Source organism: Dendronephthya gigantea, unplaced genomic scaffold (assembly GCF_004324835.1).
Source record: "Dendronephthya gigantea isolate DGI-Jeju-01 unplaced genomic scaffold, DenGig_1.0 000158F, whole genome shotgun sequence".
Classification (NCBI taxonomy): Eukaryota; Metazoa; Cnidaria; class Anthozoa; order Malacalcyonacea; family Nephtheidae; genus Dendronephthya; species Dendronephthya gigantea.
In genome coordinates, this window is record NW_021163168.1 from 237,473 (window position 1) to 255,597 (window position 18,125).

General features: G+C 36.2%; 1 protein-coding gene across 1 annotated transcript in view; it reads left to right on the forward strand.

The window, feature by feature from the left end:
* Nucleotides 1–17,130, forward strand: part of LOC114537501 — a 29,757-nt gene extending 12,627 nt beyond the window's left edge. Inside the window, exons 4-10 of the mRNA XM_028558540.1 lie at nucleotides 1,206–1,525; nucleotides 2,426–2,567; nucleotides 3,716–4,056; nucleotides 5,442–5,583; nucleotides 7,319–7,668; nucleotides 14,621–14,762; nucleotides 16,676–17,130. Coding sequence (XP_028414341.1) covers nucleotides 1,206–1,525; nucleotides 2,426–2,567; nucleotides 3,716–4,056; nucleotides 5,442–5,583; nucleotides 7,319–7,668; nucleotides 14,621–14,761 — 1,436 coding nt within the window. The 3' untranslated portion in view covers nucleotide 14,762; nucleotides 16,676–17,130. The remainder of the gene's footprint in view (nucleotides 1–1,205; nucleotides 1,526–2,425; nucleotides 2,568–3,715; nucleotides 4,057–5,441; nucleotides 5,584–7,318; nucleotides 7,669–14,620; nucleotides 14,763–16,675) is intronic.
* Nucleotides 17,131–18,125: the final 995 nt, after the last annotated feature.

Sequence of the window (18,125 nt, forward strand, 5' to 3'; positions counted from 1 at the left end):
CCTCCACACAAATGAAAGTGAAAATTTAATTAATGGAGGCATTGTGTTCTTCAAACTTCTATCGTTGAACATTGAATAAGCAGAATTTTTGCGATAAATTTGCGTTTTAGTTTTCAGTAATGACTAGATTTTAAAGCCCTTTGGGACTAATTTTCAATAAAACAAACGTCCAGTTCCCATCGGCGGAAATTGGTGATTTTTATGAACTTTTTTTGTCGAACCAGTACTTCTTCATTTTTTCAACTAAATTACACGTAAAACGTGTCATTTGAAAGAGAAATAAATGAACTTAACAATGGTGTAAAAATTAACCAAATTTGTCAAATATATTTTGCATTATTACACGCAAAATTTCGATTCGAATTTTTTTTATACACCCTGTATATCTTATTCAAATAACATAATTTCATGAACTGCCCATAATTTTGTTGCTTTGCAGCTCGATCGATCATTGGGGTAGGTGGAGTGGACAACGTGTCCTCTGTTTTTTATTTCCCCCAAAATGATTGTTCAGTTTTACAGCCAGTGAACCTATATAAATTTAGGCCAAAAACACAAATTTCGACTTATTTTCGGGAAAACTTAGCCCACATTTAAAATAATGGTGACTTCAGCAGCAAAAAAATTTACTGTGGCGTTGACTTAATGTTCAACAGGAATGCTTGTAGTAAGGAACTGCAAACAGAATACATTTCACTTTATAGGATTTCATAATTGTATATACAACTTGATCGCTCTAAATACGAAATTTAGGCATGATGTTGTACACTTCTATGGGAATTCCGTGTTTGGATGGCCTGATCCAAATACATACGCGTGAATGTTGCGAGAGTTAAGAAAAGCGCGCGAAACACGAGCCGAAAATTGTTTTACAAAATAACAACGACAAAGCCTGAACTTAATATTAAATTATTTAAAACTTCAAATTTCCGTGTTTGGATGTGATCAAAACACGGGCTTCGACTAATCAGAACACGCGTTATATACATGTTATTTTATAAATCCATATCAGAACTATTATTAAATTAAATAAGAATATAGTCCAGTTTATTGATCTTTTCTACCACTCTTTCAATACGCGTGTGTTAACGTCATGAACCACGTGCAACATTCAGTGCACGGCATTAAAATTTGTGACTGAGGGAACTTGGGGAATGAGTTTTATTTTATTGAATAAGAATATTTTATTTTGTGTCAAATATTAGGTTATTGCAAGTCAAGAGACGTTGCATTTGGAATGCAAAATGGAAAGATTCACAATTTGCAGTTGAATTCTTCAAGTGTTTATCAAAATAAGATGATGTACAGCCCAAAAAATGGGCGATTGCATGGGGAAAACTCCTGGAGAGCGAAGACAAACGACGACAAGCAATGGATTCAGGTTGATTTTAGTGGAGAGGAAATCGTTACAGGAATTGCCAGTCAGGGTGATGAGAAATCCGAAGATTGGGTGAAGTCTTATCTCGTGTCATACAGTTTGGATGGAATAAATTACAAGAATTATACAATCGGCGGGGTTCACAAGGTAACGCAATAGTAAAGAACAACAAATATACTAGGAAAAACTTTTATATATCGACTAAGGTCTCTTTCTAAGTTTGATGCGCATATAGCTTCAGAACAATTTAAAATAACGGATATGGTATCGAAGTTCACACAAAACTGCAAAAAAGGGCAATTGTGCAACGTTTTGGATATTTGGGCTAAAATTCAAGTAGTGAAGGACGTCTCAAGAACGACACCCCCCCAACTTATGTCCTGTTCATACTAAGATCGACCTGAGACCGATCTGATCAGATCAATCTCCATCCGGTCCGATCCCAATAACTTAAAAGCAAGTGTTCACATTTAATCAATACGGATCGTTCTTTCCATCGACATTTACTTTGAAGTTACCTTTTGCCATATATAGAGGATATACACAAATTATATAGAAAGAAGTACCTAATATATATATATATAATTTAATTGAAATTGCTCAGGTATTTTAAAGAGACAGTGATGGGGTGATTTTACATTTCGAATACCTTCTTTACCATAATGACAATAGGGCCATGCAAATTGTTCATTAATCATCATCCCAATATATTGCAGTACATTGGTTTCCCCCGAAGTGAACACCAGCTGTCTTTAAGTTTACTTTTTCATCGCATTGAGGACATAGTTTTGAATACTAGTGCCACTTCCATACTTTTCAACTGCGTTTTATATGTTCTTCAACACAAGTATAACCAACTGGGCATGCGGAAAATTCCGTCTGAGCTACAAGGCTGAGCTACAAGGCCTAGTTGTGTGGGAACGACAATGATTTTTACTTAAGTAAAAATTGACCTTGTAGCTGAGACGGTATACAGCATCTTTCTTACCTTATTCGCTTCAAGTGTGTCACAATAATATATACTTCTATCCTTTACATATGATATAGGTGTTTCATGGAAATGAAGACCAGATATCTGTCGTTACAAATGTCTTATCTCCAGCAATAACCGCGCGTTACATTCGCATAAACCCAGTTTCTTGGTTTAACAACATATCTATGAGGATCGAAGTTTTTGGTTGCTACGCAGGTAAACAATACCCGGCGTCTCCAAGCCTCATTAACCTTAAACGCGCACATCCCAAATTGACTCGAACGTAGCGTTGCATGGACTGTGGAAGAGTCAACGGGGCGATGATTATTATCTCTCAATACTGAAATTCCAATACCGAAAACTGCCGAATTGCAATACAAACATTAACACCGCCTGTGTAGATGCGAGACAGTGAATCACTGAGCAAAGATCTTTATACCAACGCCTATATTTGTGTCTAATACGGCAGCTAAGCCTCTACCGCAGCTCTGAGGTATCAGCTAAACTACTCAGACGCCTGATAATCGTACAATCCAGCTGGCGAATATGACGCCATTTTTGGCCCATGAGCCGTTTTAGGTCAAGGTAAACTTCTGACATTTCATGGGATGAATGTATGAAAAACAATAGACAAGGGCTGAAATCCTTCTTTATTTATTGTTTTTAATGCCTTCGGCGCATAAGAAGTACGACGTTACGATAATTCCTCATGAATGCGGCAGGTTTTGTCAAATGTTCCAACTGTCAAATGTTCCAACTGAACATTCATTTTAAACTCGGAAAGCGTTCACGATTGCGTGGGTGAGGAAAATTCTTACAGGGCGTATAAAAAACTGCAAGCCATGCTTATTATTCATATATCTTAGCTTCTATCCAATAACAAAAGCACGACAAATTTTACAATCAATTTGCCAGATTATTAGCGAGACTTGTGATTTTACGTTAGTAAGATAACTAAGGATTTTTATATAACACAGCTTTTGAGCATTGGAGATTTTTCGTATCATTCCGAGTAAGGTGTGAAGCCGTCGAATTTTACCAATTTTCGCTTTATTTTTTCTCTTTTCACATACATGCAAGGAGTTTTGATTCACAAACTTTAAAATTTTAAATTTTCTGTTATCACAGCAAAAGTGCTTTATGATTTGTCCATTCATTTTTCTAATTACTCTTTCTTAACTCAGGCAATGGGAAAAACGGGGGGGGGGGCTGTACAATGATGTAGAAACACTGTTCGTTACAATCAACTTTGGTATATTAGCAATACGTTTGAGTTTAGCGACATATATAACGAAACAAAAATCCTTACACGCGTATACTTACTACATACCTATTTACTTACTTTCTGCATTTCTTACAACAAGGACCTTGCACTGGCAGTGAGGTTCCACTTGGAGTGGAGAATGAAAGGATAAAGGATTCTCAGATGTCATCATCAACTGCACAAAACCGATTTCCTGCATCAGATGGGAGACTAAACAGCCGCCGGGCTGGGGCATATGAGTTTCTAAACTATGGAAGGTCATGGCGTCCCAAAGATTATAATCAGGGCCAATGGCTCCAAGTGGATCTTGGCAAGAAGGAAATTGTTACAGCGATTGCCACTCAAGGTTATGGCACTGGTTATTGGGTGAAGACTTATTCAATGTCTTACGGTTTGGATGAAGAAAACCTCACTTCATACAGAATGAATACAACTCAGAAGGTAAAAGTTAAAGAGATATCAATAATCATATCGAATCACAGGTTCAAGAACTATTCGTCTTACAGCTTGAGAAAACTTCAATACTGAATGAATCCTACCCCCCAAAAGGCTCCAAAAGAATTAAGAGGGTCGGGAGTGGGAAGTGTAGAGTGAGGAAGTACCAAGACCCATATACTAAGGGCTTTGCGAGATGAGCCATGGGCGAGTTTTTTTACCCCTTTTGAAAGTCGAGCAACATCCCAACATCTTGACCAGGCAATCCAACACGGGATTTGTAAAATAAAGTCGAAATTTTTCAGTCTTAATCTGTTTTTTTAATTATATTTTGATTCTCAAGATGTCTTAATTATTTATTCGGAATTTGCTTTTTACTTTACTTTGAATGTAATATCTTTGAAGCCTTTTCAACATAATAAAATCCCATGCGCGAAGGCAGTTAGATTTCTTGTACAGCATTGTTTCATGCTGCACAGCTTTCAATCAATCATGATTGTGTGTCACTGCAGTTATTATATAATTATTGTACTATGCACTTTTGAGGTAAATAAATCTGTTCAGCGATTATAAAGTGCAGTTTTCCCATGCATGCAGTGTCCCATAGCTTTTTTTCAAAATTTCTTTGCCTCATTTTTTCCTTAAATACCATCCCATTATGCAAATAAAAACCTCTCACGATTTATGGCATATTTTTTAAATACTAACACTGCGCTGATTTGCTGGAATTATGGCTAATTGGAGGACATTTTGTGTTTGAAGGATTTGGTCTATGGGGTTTGTCAAAATTGGCAATTGCAGCTTACGGTGGAACATTTCGTACCCATGCCCTTCGGTAAAAAAACATATAACGTTGCATTCTGCTATTATATAGAGGTCAGCTAAGAAAAACAAATATACTTTGGGGTGCTTTTGACAAAGAAAATTAAGCGCCTGGCAAAGTGATTTCAACATGTAAACATCCAAATGAATTATACAATATAAAAGAAACTTCAGATGTTTCGTCGGCACTAGAGGGTACCAGAGACTGCATACCTCCGTCCTGTACTCGGAAGTCAAAAAGCGCAAACAAATCAATTGACTGATCTATTTTTATGAGAACTTAGCATCAAATCTCGTATAACAACTGCCAAAAAAGACAAAACACTTCTCGACGTTTTGACCTGAGCGTCTTCGTCAGGAGAGTTAGTATAATCATACTAATTCATTTCAATTTAATTTTTATCAAAATTCAACCAAATTTTAATCAATGGGAATTGCACTCCAAAAATTTTTTACGAATATTTTTGGTAATTTTTAAGTTCACGTTTTCCAGAAATCACTCAAGATTTGTGAGAACGTTAAAATATTAAATAATCAAAATACAGGGACAATTCAACATTTCTTTTCAGGTGTTTGATGGAAATACGGACGAAAACTCTGTTGTGACAAATGTCTTATCACCAGCTGTAACAGCTCGTTATATCCGCATACACCCAAAGACATGGAACAATGTCATTTCCTTGAGAGTGGAACTTTATGGTTGTCCAAGAGGTATAATTAGGAAAACACTGCACGCAGAAGTTTGCAAATATTTGCTGTGAAGTTATTTAATTTATTTTATGTACGTTTTCAAAAAATGGTCTGCGAAGGTCTGCCAGAAGTAATTACACAGAGTTTACGATTTACAACGCGCCCAGCTCGGCGACGCGCTTGCAAAACAAAGAAACATTACACGCGAGACAATAGGTATGCATAATTTTCAGTTCCACGACAGCGTTGTCATTCACGACGCCTTCAAATGAGGCATTTTCACGGCCTCCCGATGGCATGAAAGCAGCGGTAACGCGATAGCTGTCTGATAGGATATATGAAATCGCAATATCAGCTAGACATCGGAGGTTCTTATCGCAATTAAAACGTTTGTATGAATATTCAAAAGTCCTGGCAGCATAATTAATTTCTCGGAGCAATATAATTGACGAACGTCTTTGAGCTAACCGCGTCATAGATCGTAAGCTCCCTATTATATAGTATTATGAGTCGGAAGAGCGCATGTTATTCAGCTGTTTAGAGACATATGCTGATGTGTCTTGCTAGCAGGGTTTTCACAGTGCAAGGAAATTTCCTTGCAATTAACAACCACGAGTGAGGGAGGGAGTGACCTATATATATATATATATATATATATATATATATATATATATATATATATATATATATATACACCCATTTGCAAAAACGTTGGCCGCAGATAGATAGATAGATAGATAGATACTCGAAGTCTAATTAGAATTGCATATGATTACATTTGCATGGGATTTCAATCATATTACACAACATATGCAATTCTAATTAGATTTCGAGTATCTATCTATCTATCTATCTGCGGCCAACGTTTTTGCAAATGGGTGTATAAATATTATATATATATATATATATATATATATATATATATATATATAATATTTATAATATATATATATATATATATATATATATATATATATATATATATATATATATATATATATATATACATATATATATATATATATATACAACAAAATATAACAAAAACCGTGGTTCGATCTAGTTGGACCTTGGTCGAATTCGGTCTGACAAATATTTCTTAAGACGTTTTCGATGTAATCATTGTTCTGTCGTTCTCAGCACTTCACAACATCCCGTTTGGAAGCGAACGGCAACCGCGATCGTATTTTTTCCCTTGCGGTCGTCTGCAGTTTCTTTCGGTCGACCGCAACTGCAGTGTAAGGTTATTCTGGACAGTACGGTACTGTTGCTCGCTGTAATCATAGGAGTCTTATCAATCTAGCGCAGGAGGGGCAACGTTTCTTTTTCATTATGAATTGTTGCGTTTTGTTACGCTTTAGAAATAATCGGTTACAACTTTGAACAGCTGGTAAACAAAAAGCTTTATTTTGGGACTTCTGGATTTGAATGACCATTGCATAGCGCTTGGCGTAATATTCTACAAAGAACAAAAACTCTACGATTTCTACGAAAATATTGAAATTTATAGGACAATGGATTGCACTTGTTCAGCTCGTAGTGGATGGGAGGAGACGTTTCCGCAGGAATTTTATAAATTTAAGCGATTGTACGAAGATTTCATAGCTTGCATGTGTCAGTAGCGCATTATATGTAAGATATACCTGTATAGTCAGGAGATGAATAAGCATTTATTCAATTTATATTTATCGTTTCTGTCAAATGGGATTCCATGAACATGCATCGATTTAAATTACGATTTTATAATACTCTCTAGTGAATCCAATTCTTTGCAAAGCTGGTGAAAGGGCACTTGGCGTGGAAGTTAGGGAAAAAGTTAAAGATTCTCAATTAACTTCTTCGAGTGATTTGAAAAAAAGTTTCTCAGCAGCCTATGGACGATTGTACAATAGAAGCGCAGTATGGAGAGCAGGAATAAACGACAAGAACCAGTGGTTACAGGTTGATCTTGGCAAGAAGGAAGTTGTCTCAGGGATTGCCACTCAGGGAGGATATTATTATTATCAAGGTTCTTGTTGTCGTTATTGTTGGGTGGAAACTTATTTCGTGGAATATAGATTGAATGGAACAACGTTGGAGTCTTACAAAGATGGAGGTGTTGATAAGGTCAGATTCATTACGGGTAAAAGCTACGGGTAAAAGCTATCAGAGTTAATAAGTGTTATATAAGTCAATATTTTGCCAAGATTTTAAACAAAACTATTTACAGATTTTCAATTCAGTTAACTGTCCATCGCAATTATCGCTACTCTGGTTTAATTAATGAAAGTAATCCCCACACAAAATTACACTCACGACCAAACGTTTTGACACTCCGGTCTACAGGGTATATAAAAAAGTATCCCCTATTAAAGTCAAGCTTTTGTTATTACTATGCCAAACTCACGTTCTGTCCTGCAGATAACGTTCTGTCCTGCAGATGTAATAATTATAATTATATTTATAACTTTTTCTCAATTATTTCTATGTTCCCTATTTGCATATTGGTAAGTCCACCATTCTATATCTGCATGGAGTATTCAAGAACATATCGAATAACTGTATAGTAGAACATCAAAAAACCCTCAATAGGTGCTCCGAACCCAGGGGCGTAACTAGACGATAATTCGAGAGGAGAATATTCATATATTCAGTTCTGACCGACGGATTTCTATTGTAAGCTATTGCACTTACAAAAGAAATCCGTCGGGCAGAACTGGATAATAGGGAGTTTGGGAAAGGCAACGAAGTACGAAAACGAAGACAAACTTCACAATTTTTTCACGTCTGCGCTTCATTTGCGCATACTCCGCTTAAAGTCAGCGGTAAAGGTTAACGTCTTCGTGCTGTTGTCCTGGTTTAGGACGAATATTTTAACAAAGTTCGTTGTGGTCAGAACGAAGTTTTCAAAGTAAGATATATTCAAGTCTAATCTTGAACAGTTCTAGCTTGTACGGAATATAAATGTTGTTTGAGATGTTTAAACCGTAAAGCAGCACAACATCTTCCACTTCCAAAGCATCTTCTGAAAACATTGCTGAAATAACCATCTCGTATTCAGCTCTTTTCATGTTTACAAAATTAGAACCGTGTTCGTAGTCGTATAACTTTGACAGAACTGCTCAATTCAAATATCCCGCTGCACGAAGACCTAAGACTCTAAGTAATCCAGTCCCAACGAGAGTCATACAACTGCCAAAATTTTTCCTATCTAATGTGCGTGCTATAACGAATAAAATTGATGAATTAGATGTCGTCTTAAAAACAAACGAAGTAGATCTTGCTGGAATAACTGAGACTTGGTTAAATTCAAATGTTCCTGACAGCTGTGTACATATCCAGGGATATAATTTAGTTCGAAACGACCGTGTTGAGAAACGAGGTGGAAGAGTTTGCGTATTCATTAAATCTTGTATGCCTTTCGTGACCCTTCCAAACCTTGGTTGCCCCAACCATGAGTGTTTGTGGATCAAACTGAGACCTTACCGACTTCCCCGAGAAACCTCATGTATTCTTGTTTGTGTGGTGTACCATCCACCCCACGCAGATGGCAATGAACTATATGAGTATATGATTGCATCCCTGGACAAAATCTTATCGCAATTTCCTGGAGCAGGTGTTATTGTCATGGGCGACTTCAATCAATTTGACACCAAACAACTTTGCAGAAATTCGTCTTTAAAACAAATTGTTAAGAAACCAACTCGTGGAAAAGCGACTTTAGATATGATCCTTACCAATATGAAACACTGGTATGAAGAACCCGAGATTTTTCCTGCTATTGGACAATCAGATCATATGTCCATTATGTTACATCCACTTGACCAATCCTGTCGTATTAATACCAAGACCAAAATTTGGATCAGAAAACGGAATCCATCAAATATGCAGGCTTTTGGCCATTTCCTCTCAAATTTGGATTGGAGTATACTTTCCCAGTTACCATCGTGCCAAAGTATGTGTGATCTGTTTTATGACATCATAAACGTAGGCTTGAATACAATCATTCCGCCAAAATTAGTAAAGCTCCACTGCAGAGATAAAGCGTGGATTACGCCAGAAATAAAATCGCTTATTTCGCAAAGACAAAAAGCTCTTAGTTCAAGAAATAAAACTGAATATAATAAACTAAGAAACAAAATAATCCGTGTCATCAAGCAAGCGAAATCTCTGTTTTATGAATCCCAAGTACACCAATTAAAAAATTCAAAGCCAAGGAAATGGTGGAGTGCAATAAAAAATCTGGCAGGTTCTTCTCCAAAAGTCGCCTTTGATTCCGCTGAAGTCGATGGAAACATCTTACAAGGAAAAGCATTGGCGTCTGCAGTTAATAATGCTTTTATTGATACCACCAAATCATTGCCCCCACTATCAGAGTACGATAAATTACCTATTGAAGAACCTGGCGATCCCTATACTATCTCTGACATCGCTATCGAAGCTCGTCTAAGGAAAATTAAATCCAACAAAGCACATGGCCCAGACGGCCTGCCGAACTGGATACTAAACTCGTTCTCTATGGAACTCTCTGAACCTGTGTCAATTATATTTAACACATCTATTAAACAGGCACAAGTTCCAATGCAGTGGAAACAAGCAAATGTCATCCCAGCTCCAAAGTCAACACCAGTAACAAACATATCTACAGACCTTCGACCTATTTCATTAACTGCTACTCTATCTAAAACACTGGAATCGTTTCAATTTCAAAGGATTATGCATGCTATATACGTCCAATATTGGACCAAAGACAATTTGGTTCATTAAAAGGATGCTCTACCGTGGATGCGTTAATTAGTATGTTTCATTGCTGGTTTTCGGATACAGACGGTGGTGGGGAAACGGTACGGGTTTTCCTATTAGATTTCAGTAAAGCATTTGATAGAATTAACCATCAAATCCTTATAAAGAAAATGCGATTACTTGGGATAGACGACTCCATACTAAACTGGGTCATTGACTTTCTTATGCAAAGAAAACAGAGAGTAAAGTTGGGTCCGATCTTATCTCATTGGAAATTAGTAAATGGTGGTGTACCGCAAGGTACAATACTTGGTCCGCTCCTTTTTCTTATCATGGTTAATGACTTAGCAATTACTCATAAAAACCGATGGAAATATGTCGACGATACCAGCCTTTCAGAAACAATTAAGAAAGGTAAAGAAAGCCATCTACAAATGGTCATTGATGATATAGAGAAATGGTGTATTGAGAACGACATGGTACTTAATCATAACAAATGTAAAGAGTTGATAATCTCGTTTGCAAAAGAGACCCCGGATCTCCCGCCACTGTTGATTGGAGATCATTGTATATCGGGTTCCATCGGCAAAGGTCCTTGGTCTTCTTCTGTCATCAGATCTTCATTGGAATTTACATATTGAATATGTCGTGGCCAAGGCATCAAAGAGACTTTACTTTCTCCGGGTACTTAAACGAAGCGGAGTGAGCGAATCCTCCTTAATTCAAGTGTTTTTTACATGCATAAGACCCGTTCTTGAATACTCGTGTCAGGTGTGGAACTTTGGGGCACCAGATTACTTAAAAGAGGAGATAGAAAGAATCCAAAAACGTGCCTTGAGAATAATATTTCCAGATCTGTCATACCGCGAAGTTTTAGAGTACAAAGGAATTCAATCACTTAGCCAAAGAAGAAATGATATATGTATGTCATATTTCAAAAAACTTCTTCATCCTGAACATAAGTTGCACAATCTCGTTCCGGATAGACGCATGAACTCAGTTAAATATTCTATTCGTAATGAACACCATGTCAACCTAATTGATTGTAAAACTAGTCGTTTTAGAAACTCGTTTTTACCTTCTAGTATCGTAGTTTATAATGACTCATTAAAGTAATTTTTAGAATTTTATAAATTACCTATGGATTGTCTGTTTTGTAGCTACTTTTCTAAATAATTTCCCTAGTATAGTTGTAAATTTAATATTTTTACTGTGTATTTGTATATTGGGTATTCTTATTGTAAATAATTCTGTATACTTCAGCTCTTGTAAGCTGCTATCCAGATTATTAATAAATTCAAATTCAAAATTCAAATTCAAGACGAAGACTACTATTCCCACTCTACCTCGGCCGAAACACGTCTTCGTCTTCGTACTTCGTTTCCTTGCTCAAACTCGCTAATCCCCGAGCGGGCGCGGAGCGCCTGCGAGGGTACTAATTCTGCTCGGAGATTAGGAATTACACCCGGAACCCGGTAGAACATAGGCGAATTCAAAGTTGTCCAAATTCTATGTCATGGACGGTTGACGTTGGGTGGTTTTGTAAGTTATGCGCATGCGCGAGTAACGTCTGGTAATCAACGAACGTTCTGATTGGCAATTTTTAAAACTATCATTTCGTAAACATTTTTGTAAAAGCGTTTCATAAACTTTGTGCAAAGAAAGTAAAACGAGAAGAAACAAGATATTTGAAGCATGACAGGTAGCAAGGGTGAACGTGGATACAGTCAAGACAAAGCAGTGTAAGAGGAATAATTCATAATCCGCAAGCTTATAAGTGTTTTCAAAGACAAAGAGTACGTGTTCACTTTGTTTATTTCGTATTTGTTTTGCGGTAAGAATGAGCCGTATTTGTATACTTTTCAGCTTTGTATGGCGTTTATTTGTTAAATTTTATGCTCTTTATGCAAACGCATAAACCTGTGAAAGGCTATTACACCTTTGCTTTAACTTCAAAAAGTGTTTTTGAAAGTGTAATTTGAATTTTGGTATCAAAAATACACACTATATTATAAAGTAAAAAACTTTTAGCCGTCGGCGTCGACCGCAATTACAGAATAAAATAACATTTGAAGTCTTTTCTTTGTCTGTGAAGATTTTGTATTGTTTTAGTCGTTTGAAACTTCGATTTTAAACCGTCACTTAATTGCTGATATGGTATAATGCAGGGCAACGGGCAATGTTTACACTAGCTTTATGATTATTTTTGTATTGAATGATGGAAACATTAGCTATAATATATTCGGTAAAATATAATAAGACTGATTTGAGTTTTGTGTCATTTTATAATATATATAAGTATGGTTTAGGTCAGGTCAACTCAGGAAATTGTGTACTTGGTTTAAAATAGCGAGGGGTTGCTGCATGCATGTATTTCTAGTATGAATATTAACCCCCCCCCAATTGTCGTTCTAGTTACGCCACTGTCCGTACCCTCCTTGCGATATATTTTATTTATTTATAAACACGTAGGGCCTTAACCTTTTCGCTGTACAATTTACTTCTTTCTTTACCAATCCCCATTTTTTTGTCATTTCTCTTGATTCTACCATTCGTCCTTGTTAATTGATACAACTTATTTCTTTTGGTAATCATGTGCTTGATTCTGAAAGGTTAATCTTTTTCATGATGTTTAAACGTTTTGGTAGGAAAACACACTCTAATCAATTCATCAGTGGTATTTAGGAACGCTTGGTTTCCTTTGGAGACATAGTATAGTCTCGAGACTTTGGCTCGATTATACAAATGTCGGAATTCAAATGTTGCAACATAATATCGAGAGTATGTTATTCAGTCCAGTCCAGAAATAACCTAAGGGCTGCTTCAGTCCAGTGTCGCGTTATTTACATACATTTTACATACGTACACGTACGTAAAAGCTTAAACCTTCTTAAGTTGTTGTACTGACCAGAAAAAACACAGCATATCATCAACAAAATCCAACCCTATGCATCTTTTTAATCGTTGATTTCATAAGTATAATTTAAATGATTTTAAACTTTTATGTGCTTATACGTACGTATGAAAAACAGTGGAAAACAGCTCTAAACCTAACAGTGCGGTTGAGGTTAATTTGCGTTTTGAGGTTATTTTGCGTTGCGATCTACCGATAGAAGCCGCAGGCGATCTGAGGGGAAAAAATACGATCGCGTTTGACGTTCGCTTCCGAACGGAATGTTATGAAGAAATGTCTGTCAGACCGAGTTGGGCCGAGGTTTAACCTCCTTTGCACCGTGGTTCGACCTCGGTCTGACCTCGGTTTAACCGTTGTTAGGTTATTTCTGGAGAGTACTGTAAGAGTCAAGGTTTCAACATCAGATCACCCCTGACGAAGATATTAGACCGCAACCATGTACCCAGGGTCTTTACCCGTGGATACGAGGTTGATTAGACCGGCGTGTTGAAGTGTTGGGTCGTATTTTTCCACCCAATCGGAAATTGGCAAACTTTAATTCTCAGTTCTTCCGGAAATTAAACATATGGTAAAAAAAATCTCTGGAGCCTTTGGTAATCCAAAGACTGGAGTATATAAGAATGAAAGAAATGCCTTTGAAGCTTGAAATTTCATTAAGTCAGTAATTTTAGTTTGAAATGCAACGTGCTGCATTTTCACGCCAGAATTGACAGATAGAAAGAAACACTTTAAGTTCATAGATCTAGAGTACATGTTCGGAAAACCTTTTTCTTTTAGTTCCGCATCATCAAATGTAATTTCAATCAGCTGGGCGATAAGAAATGCGCTGACTTTTGCGTTCTTTAAAAAATCTCAATTAATACCGAACAAAAAGAATGTTGCTAACTAACAAAGGGTGACTTTTGAAGTTTATATGAAATTTTTCACCCTCATATTGTTTTTCACAATATGCATTACTGTGCCTAAAACGAGTACAAGAAGAGGTTTAAAAACGACCGATGGAATTTAGATCGATTTTAACTCTTCTCTAAATAATTTAGCTGCTTAATTAAATGTCATAAAAGTGTTCATTTAATGCGGATGTTATACGTAGGTACTATGCGATTTTAACCTTTTGATAAAGATGAGGAGATTTTTAACGCGGAGAAATTTAAACTGATCGATGTATTTTACTTTTCGAACTCCAGCGATGTAAAAAATTGATTTAACGTTAAAGATCTAAGTCTGCCCAAAGCAATAGACAAATAAGAATATTCTCAGACGTGCCCGTCCTGAACACATTTGCATGCTGCCCAGGTGCATGCATGTAAAAGTATGTCTGGTGTTTGTCACCAAATGTATTGACTACTATATTGGAAAATTGGTCCGGTTTTATGATTTTCTAAAAATTATATCAGTATTCAGTTTTGATATTTTATTTAGATATTCATTGGGAATAGTGACAACTCTGACATTGTTAAGAATGACCTATCTCCACCTATCACTGCACGTTATATTCGTATACATCCAGTGTCCTGGGGTTACAGCATATGTATGGGAATTGAGCTTTATAGTTGTTATTGAGGTATGTACTAACTTTGTATACTTTATGTCAATATTCTTCAGTTTATTATAAAAAAATATGATATTAACGAGTAAGAGAATAAAAAAATATCAAGGGAAAAACGGAGCCAAGGCTACATGCCATGCAGAGAATATAATTATTTGGGTAGAAATGCGATATTTATAAGCATTATCTCTTAACCACTGCATGGTATTTAGAGCCTTGCTCATTTTTGTTTAAAATTCTGTCGTTTACGCATTTTTAAAATGGACACTATATACGGCATATATGCCAACTGGGGCTCAATCGTCCCGTGTTCCTGGCGCCTTTGATTACAAGGGTAAGCGGTAAAAAATTATAATTACTTCAAATTTCTGAGTTGAAATACAACAACAACAAGCTATAGTCACTGGCCAGTGACTATCACTTCAGAGGCAGTGAATCTTGACCAATCAGAATGCAGGAAAATCAATAGTAACTTCGATATTTATACTAAAACTGTATGGAACGCAGGAAAAAATGTTTTCTATTTCTTTTATAATATAACTCAATAAAATGATTTTGTTCAAAACAAAATATTTACGAAGGAAATAAGAAATTCATGTGATTTTATAAATAGACTAAGGCAAGGTGTACCCCCGAGAGTAACTAAAACTCTTATATGACGGGCCTGGTGCCCTATCTAAAAGAACGACAGGTAATGGAGTGCATACAATATGGGAAAGGTGGTCAATGGCCAGCAGCAAATCGAAAACTAACAAAAACCGAATACCCAAACCACAAACGGTCAGTCTTCCGTGTCACATCGCAGAAGACAGAGCTCGTTTAAAGTTGTACCCAGCTCCTCCCCAAAGCCTCCACTCACAAATATGTACATTGGATGATTTACTGCAGCTGATATATATAAAGGAGGACCGTTATATCTCAATCAGCGATCGTAGTAGGCGTGTATGCAGGTGTTGGCGGTAATTTGCCTCCACCCTTTTCTGAGCATAAATATTTGGAATTTTAATGGCTGTATGCATAAATATTGTTTGTTTGACAGAAATAGGAGAACTATTACTCCTAGCCAAAATTATCTAAAAACGGCGTAAAAATTTAATGCGTCATTATTGATGCTCAGAAAACTGAGCTGCGAAAGGGGTATGCAAAATTCATGGCTGGCAATAGACCTATGCGTAAATAAATCACATTACAAAAATATTATAATTCGATTCAAATGCAAATTCTCATTACATTACTTCGCTTGTCAAATTCGGCGGAAAAAGTCCCGTGTTTCTATAGTTATAGAGACACGCTTCGAGACAAATCAGCACGCGCGTACTATAAATGTTATATTATAATTATAAGGTTTTATAATATACCATTTATGCCATGCGCGTGTGCAGATTGGTCAAGAAGCGCAGTTTCGTAACTGTATGTAACGAAATATTTGCATATTTCATTCAAATTTTAACAGCATGAATAAATTATTTCAACATCAATCCAAAAGAAAATATGCAAATATTTCGCTATAAAACTACTTTCCCGCCAATTGACAAGCGAAGTAGCGAAGTGAAAATTTTTAATTGATCGATTTAAAAAAATTGTGGATAATCTTTTTATTAATCATGTGATAAAAGAAATAGAAAACACTTTTTAGATAATTAAATTTAAATAAGAAAATACGTATGTACAAGAAAGTTCTTGCCTCAACCTTTCCATCTAATTGCTCAGGTAAAAACAATGCGCTCTTTTCTAAAATTTTTAACTCTGTAGGCCCAGACGTGCTCCTGTTAAATGCCATGTCTCACACAACTGCTGACATTTATTGGTTTTCATTTAGCCTTCAGAAAAATTTAAGCAAATCATCAACTTACAAAACCATACATGTTTTTCTACGGAAATAATGATCAGAATACCTAATTCGATGCATTTCTCATATTTTATTGTAGTTTTTGGCTTGGCGAATCTTACGAAGCAGTTCAATATATGGTTAGTATATAGATGATAAAATGAAGAGATCGTGGCTTCAAAATAAATATAAGCTTAGTCATTCGTAATGCATAGGCATCGAATATATTACAGTATAGTATGTATGATTGTACGTTTATTATTACTTAATAGTCTGTCATGTATTATGCACTGGTAATAAATTACATTTAAATCAACAATTATACGAAAAAGATGGCGGTATGTGCATTTCAAGCTAAAAAAATGGCTGGGAAAAAGACAAGTTGAGTACCCAATGTTAGTTATGACGTATAATTAGTAATTTAACACGACAGAGGAAACAATCCCATGTTTTATGACGATTTTTCAAAGACGACGTTTGATTTCACCGTACACTACCGCAAATATTCTTGTAAACAGACATCCGCCATTTTCAGAGTTTTTGACTGCACGAGCCATGCACATGGTTAAAAATCTTGTAATAAAATATTTAAATCTGTATTTATTGGTAGAACAACATTATAAGTTTCAAAGCATCTTGATTTTTGTTTCTTGTTTTGCCGGATCGAAACAGGAAAAAGGAACTTGCAGGAGAAACGGCTTTACAACAGCGACGAATCAATATCCACCTCGGCACGTGCATATGCACGCATGTCAAACGTATTTAGTTTTACTACTTCAATTTCGGGAGGCCCAGAAAGTTGTGCATGGTATTTATCAAGCACCAAAGCAAGTTAGTAAACTGTACGCGAACGATATTATTCATAGCAGGGGATTGAGACTGAGTCGAACATAAATAATATTATTGATAAAGTTTTGATTAGCCCTTTTACAAAAGAAGAAATTTCCATTTTGAATACAAACTTTCCACTTGCCTGTCGTTAAAATTACGTCAAGCCGTAAATAAATAAATATGCCCCCCCCAATTATCAATGCTGGCTACGCCACTGGAGTGCGTGTAAAATTTACTGATTTTTTTACTCTATTCGAACAACATTTTAATGCAATTTCGTTAATGTCTTAGTATCACATATTCCTTTAGCCATGCAAATTACTGGGACAAAAAACTAGAATATCAGCCAGAATATAGCACAGCGTTAGATATAGCTAAGTGCCGAGACGAAGCTATCACCAACCCCCCCCTTCACTCAAATATGCCTTGGTATGAAGTACAATAACCAAAAAGGATGGATGACATTCAACATGACAAGCCAATCTCTCTTCGACCTTATATCGACCAAAAAACATCACGAGATAACAGTTCATGTTACCAAGTGGGAGGGTCTGATACCCTCAGTTGCTTTGTTGCAGCCAAACTGTCGAGGGAATAAACGTGAATCGTGGGGATATCAATTTTCGTATAGGTGTCAGCCACAGAAAGTTATAGCTGCTAAACTGGGTATGCACTACAATTGATTACTTGATTTCGGTGGCGATAACAGTTGCATAAAT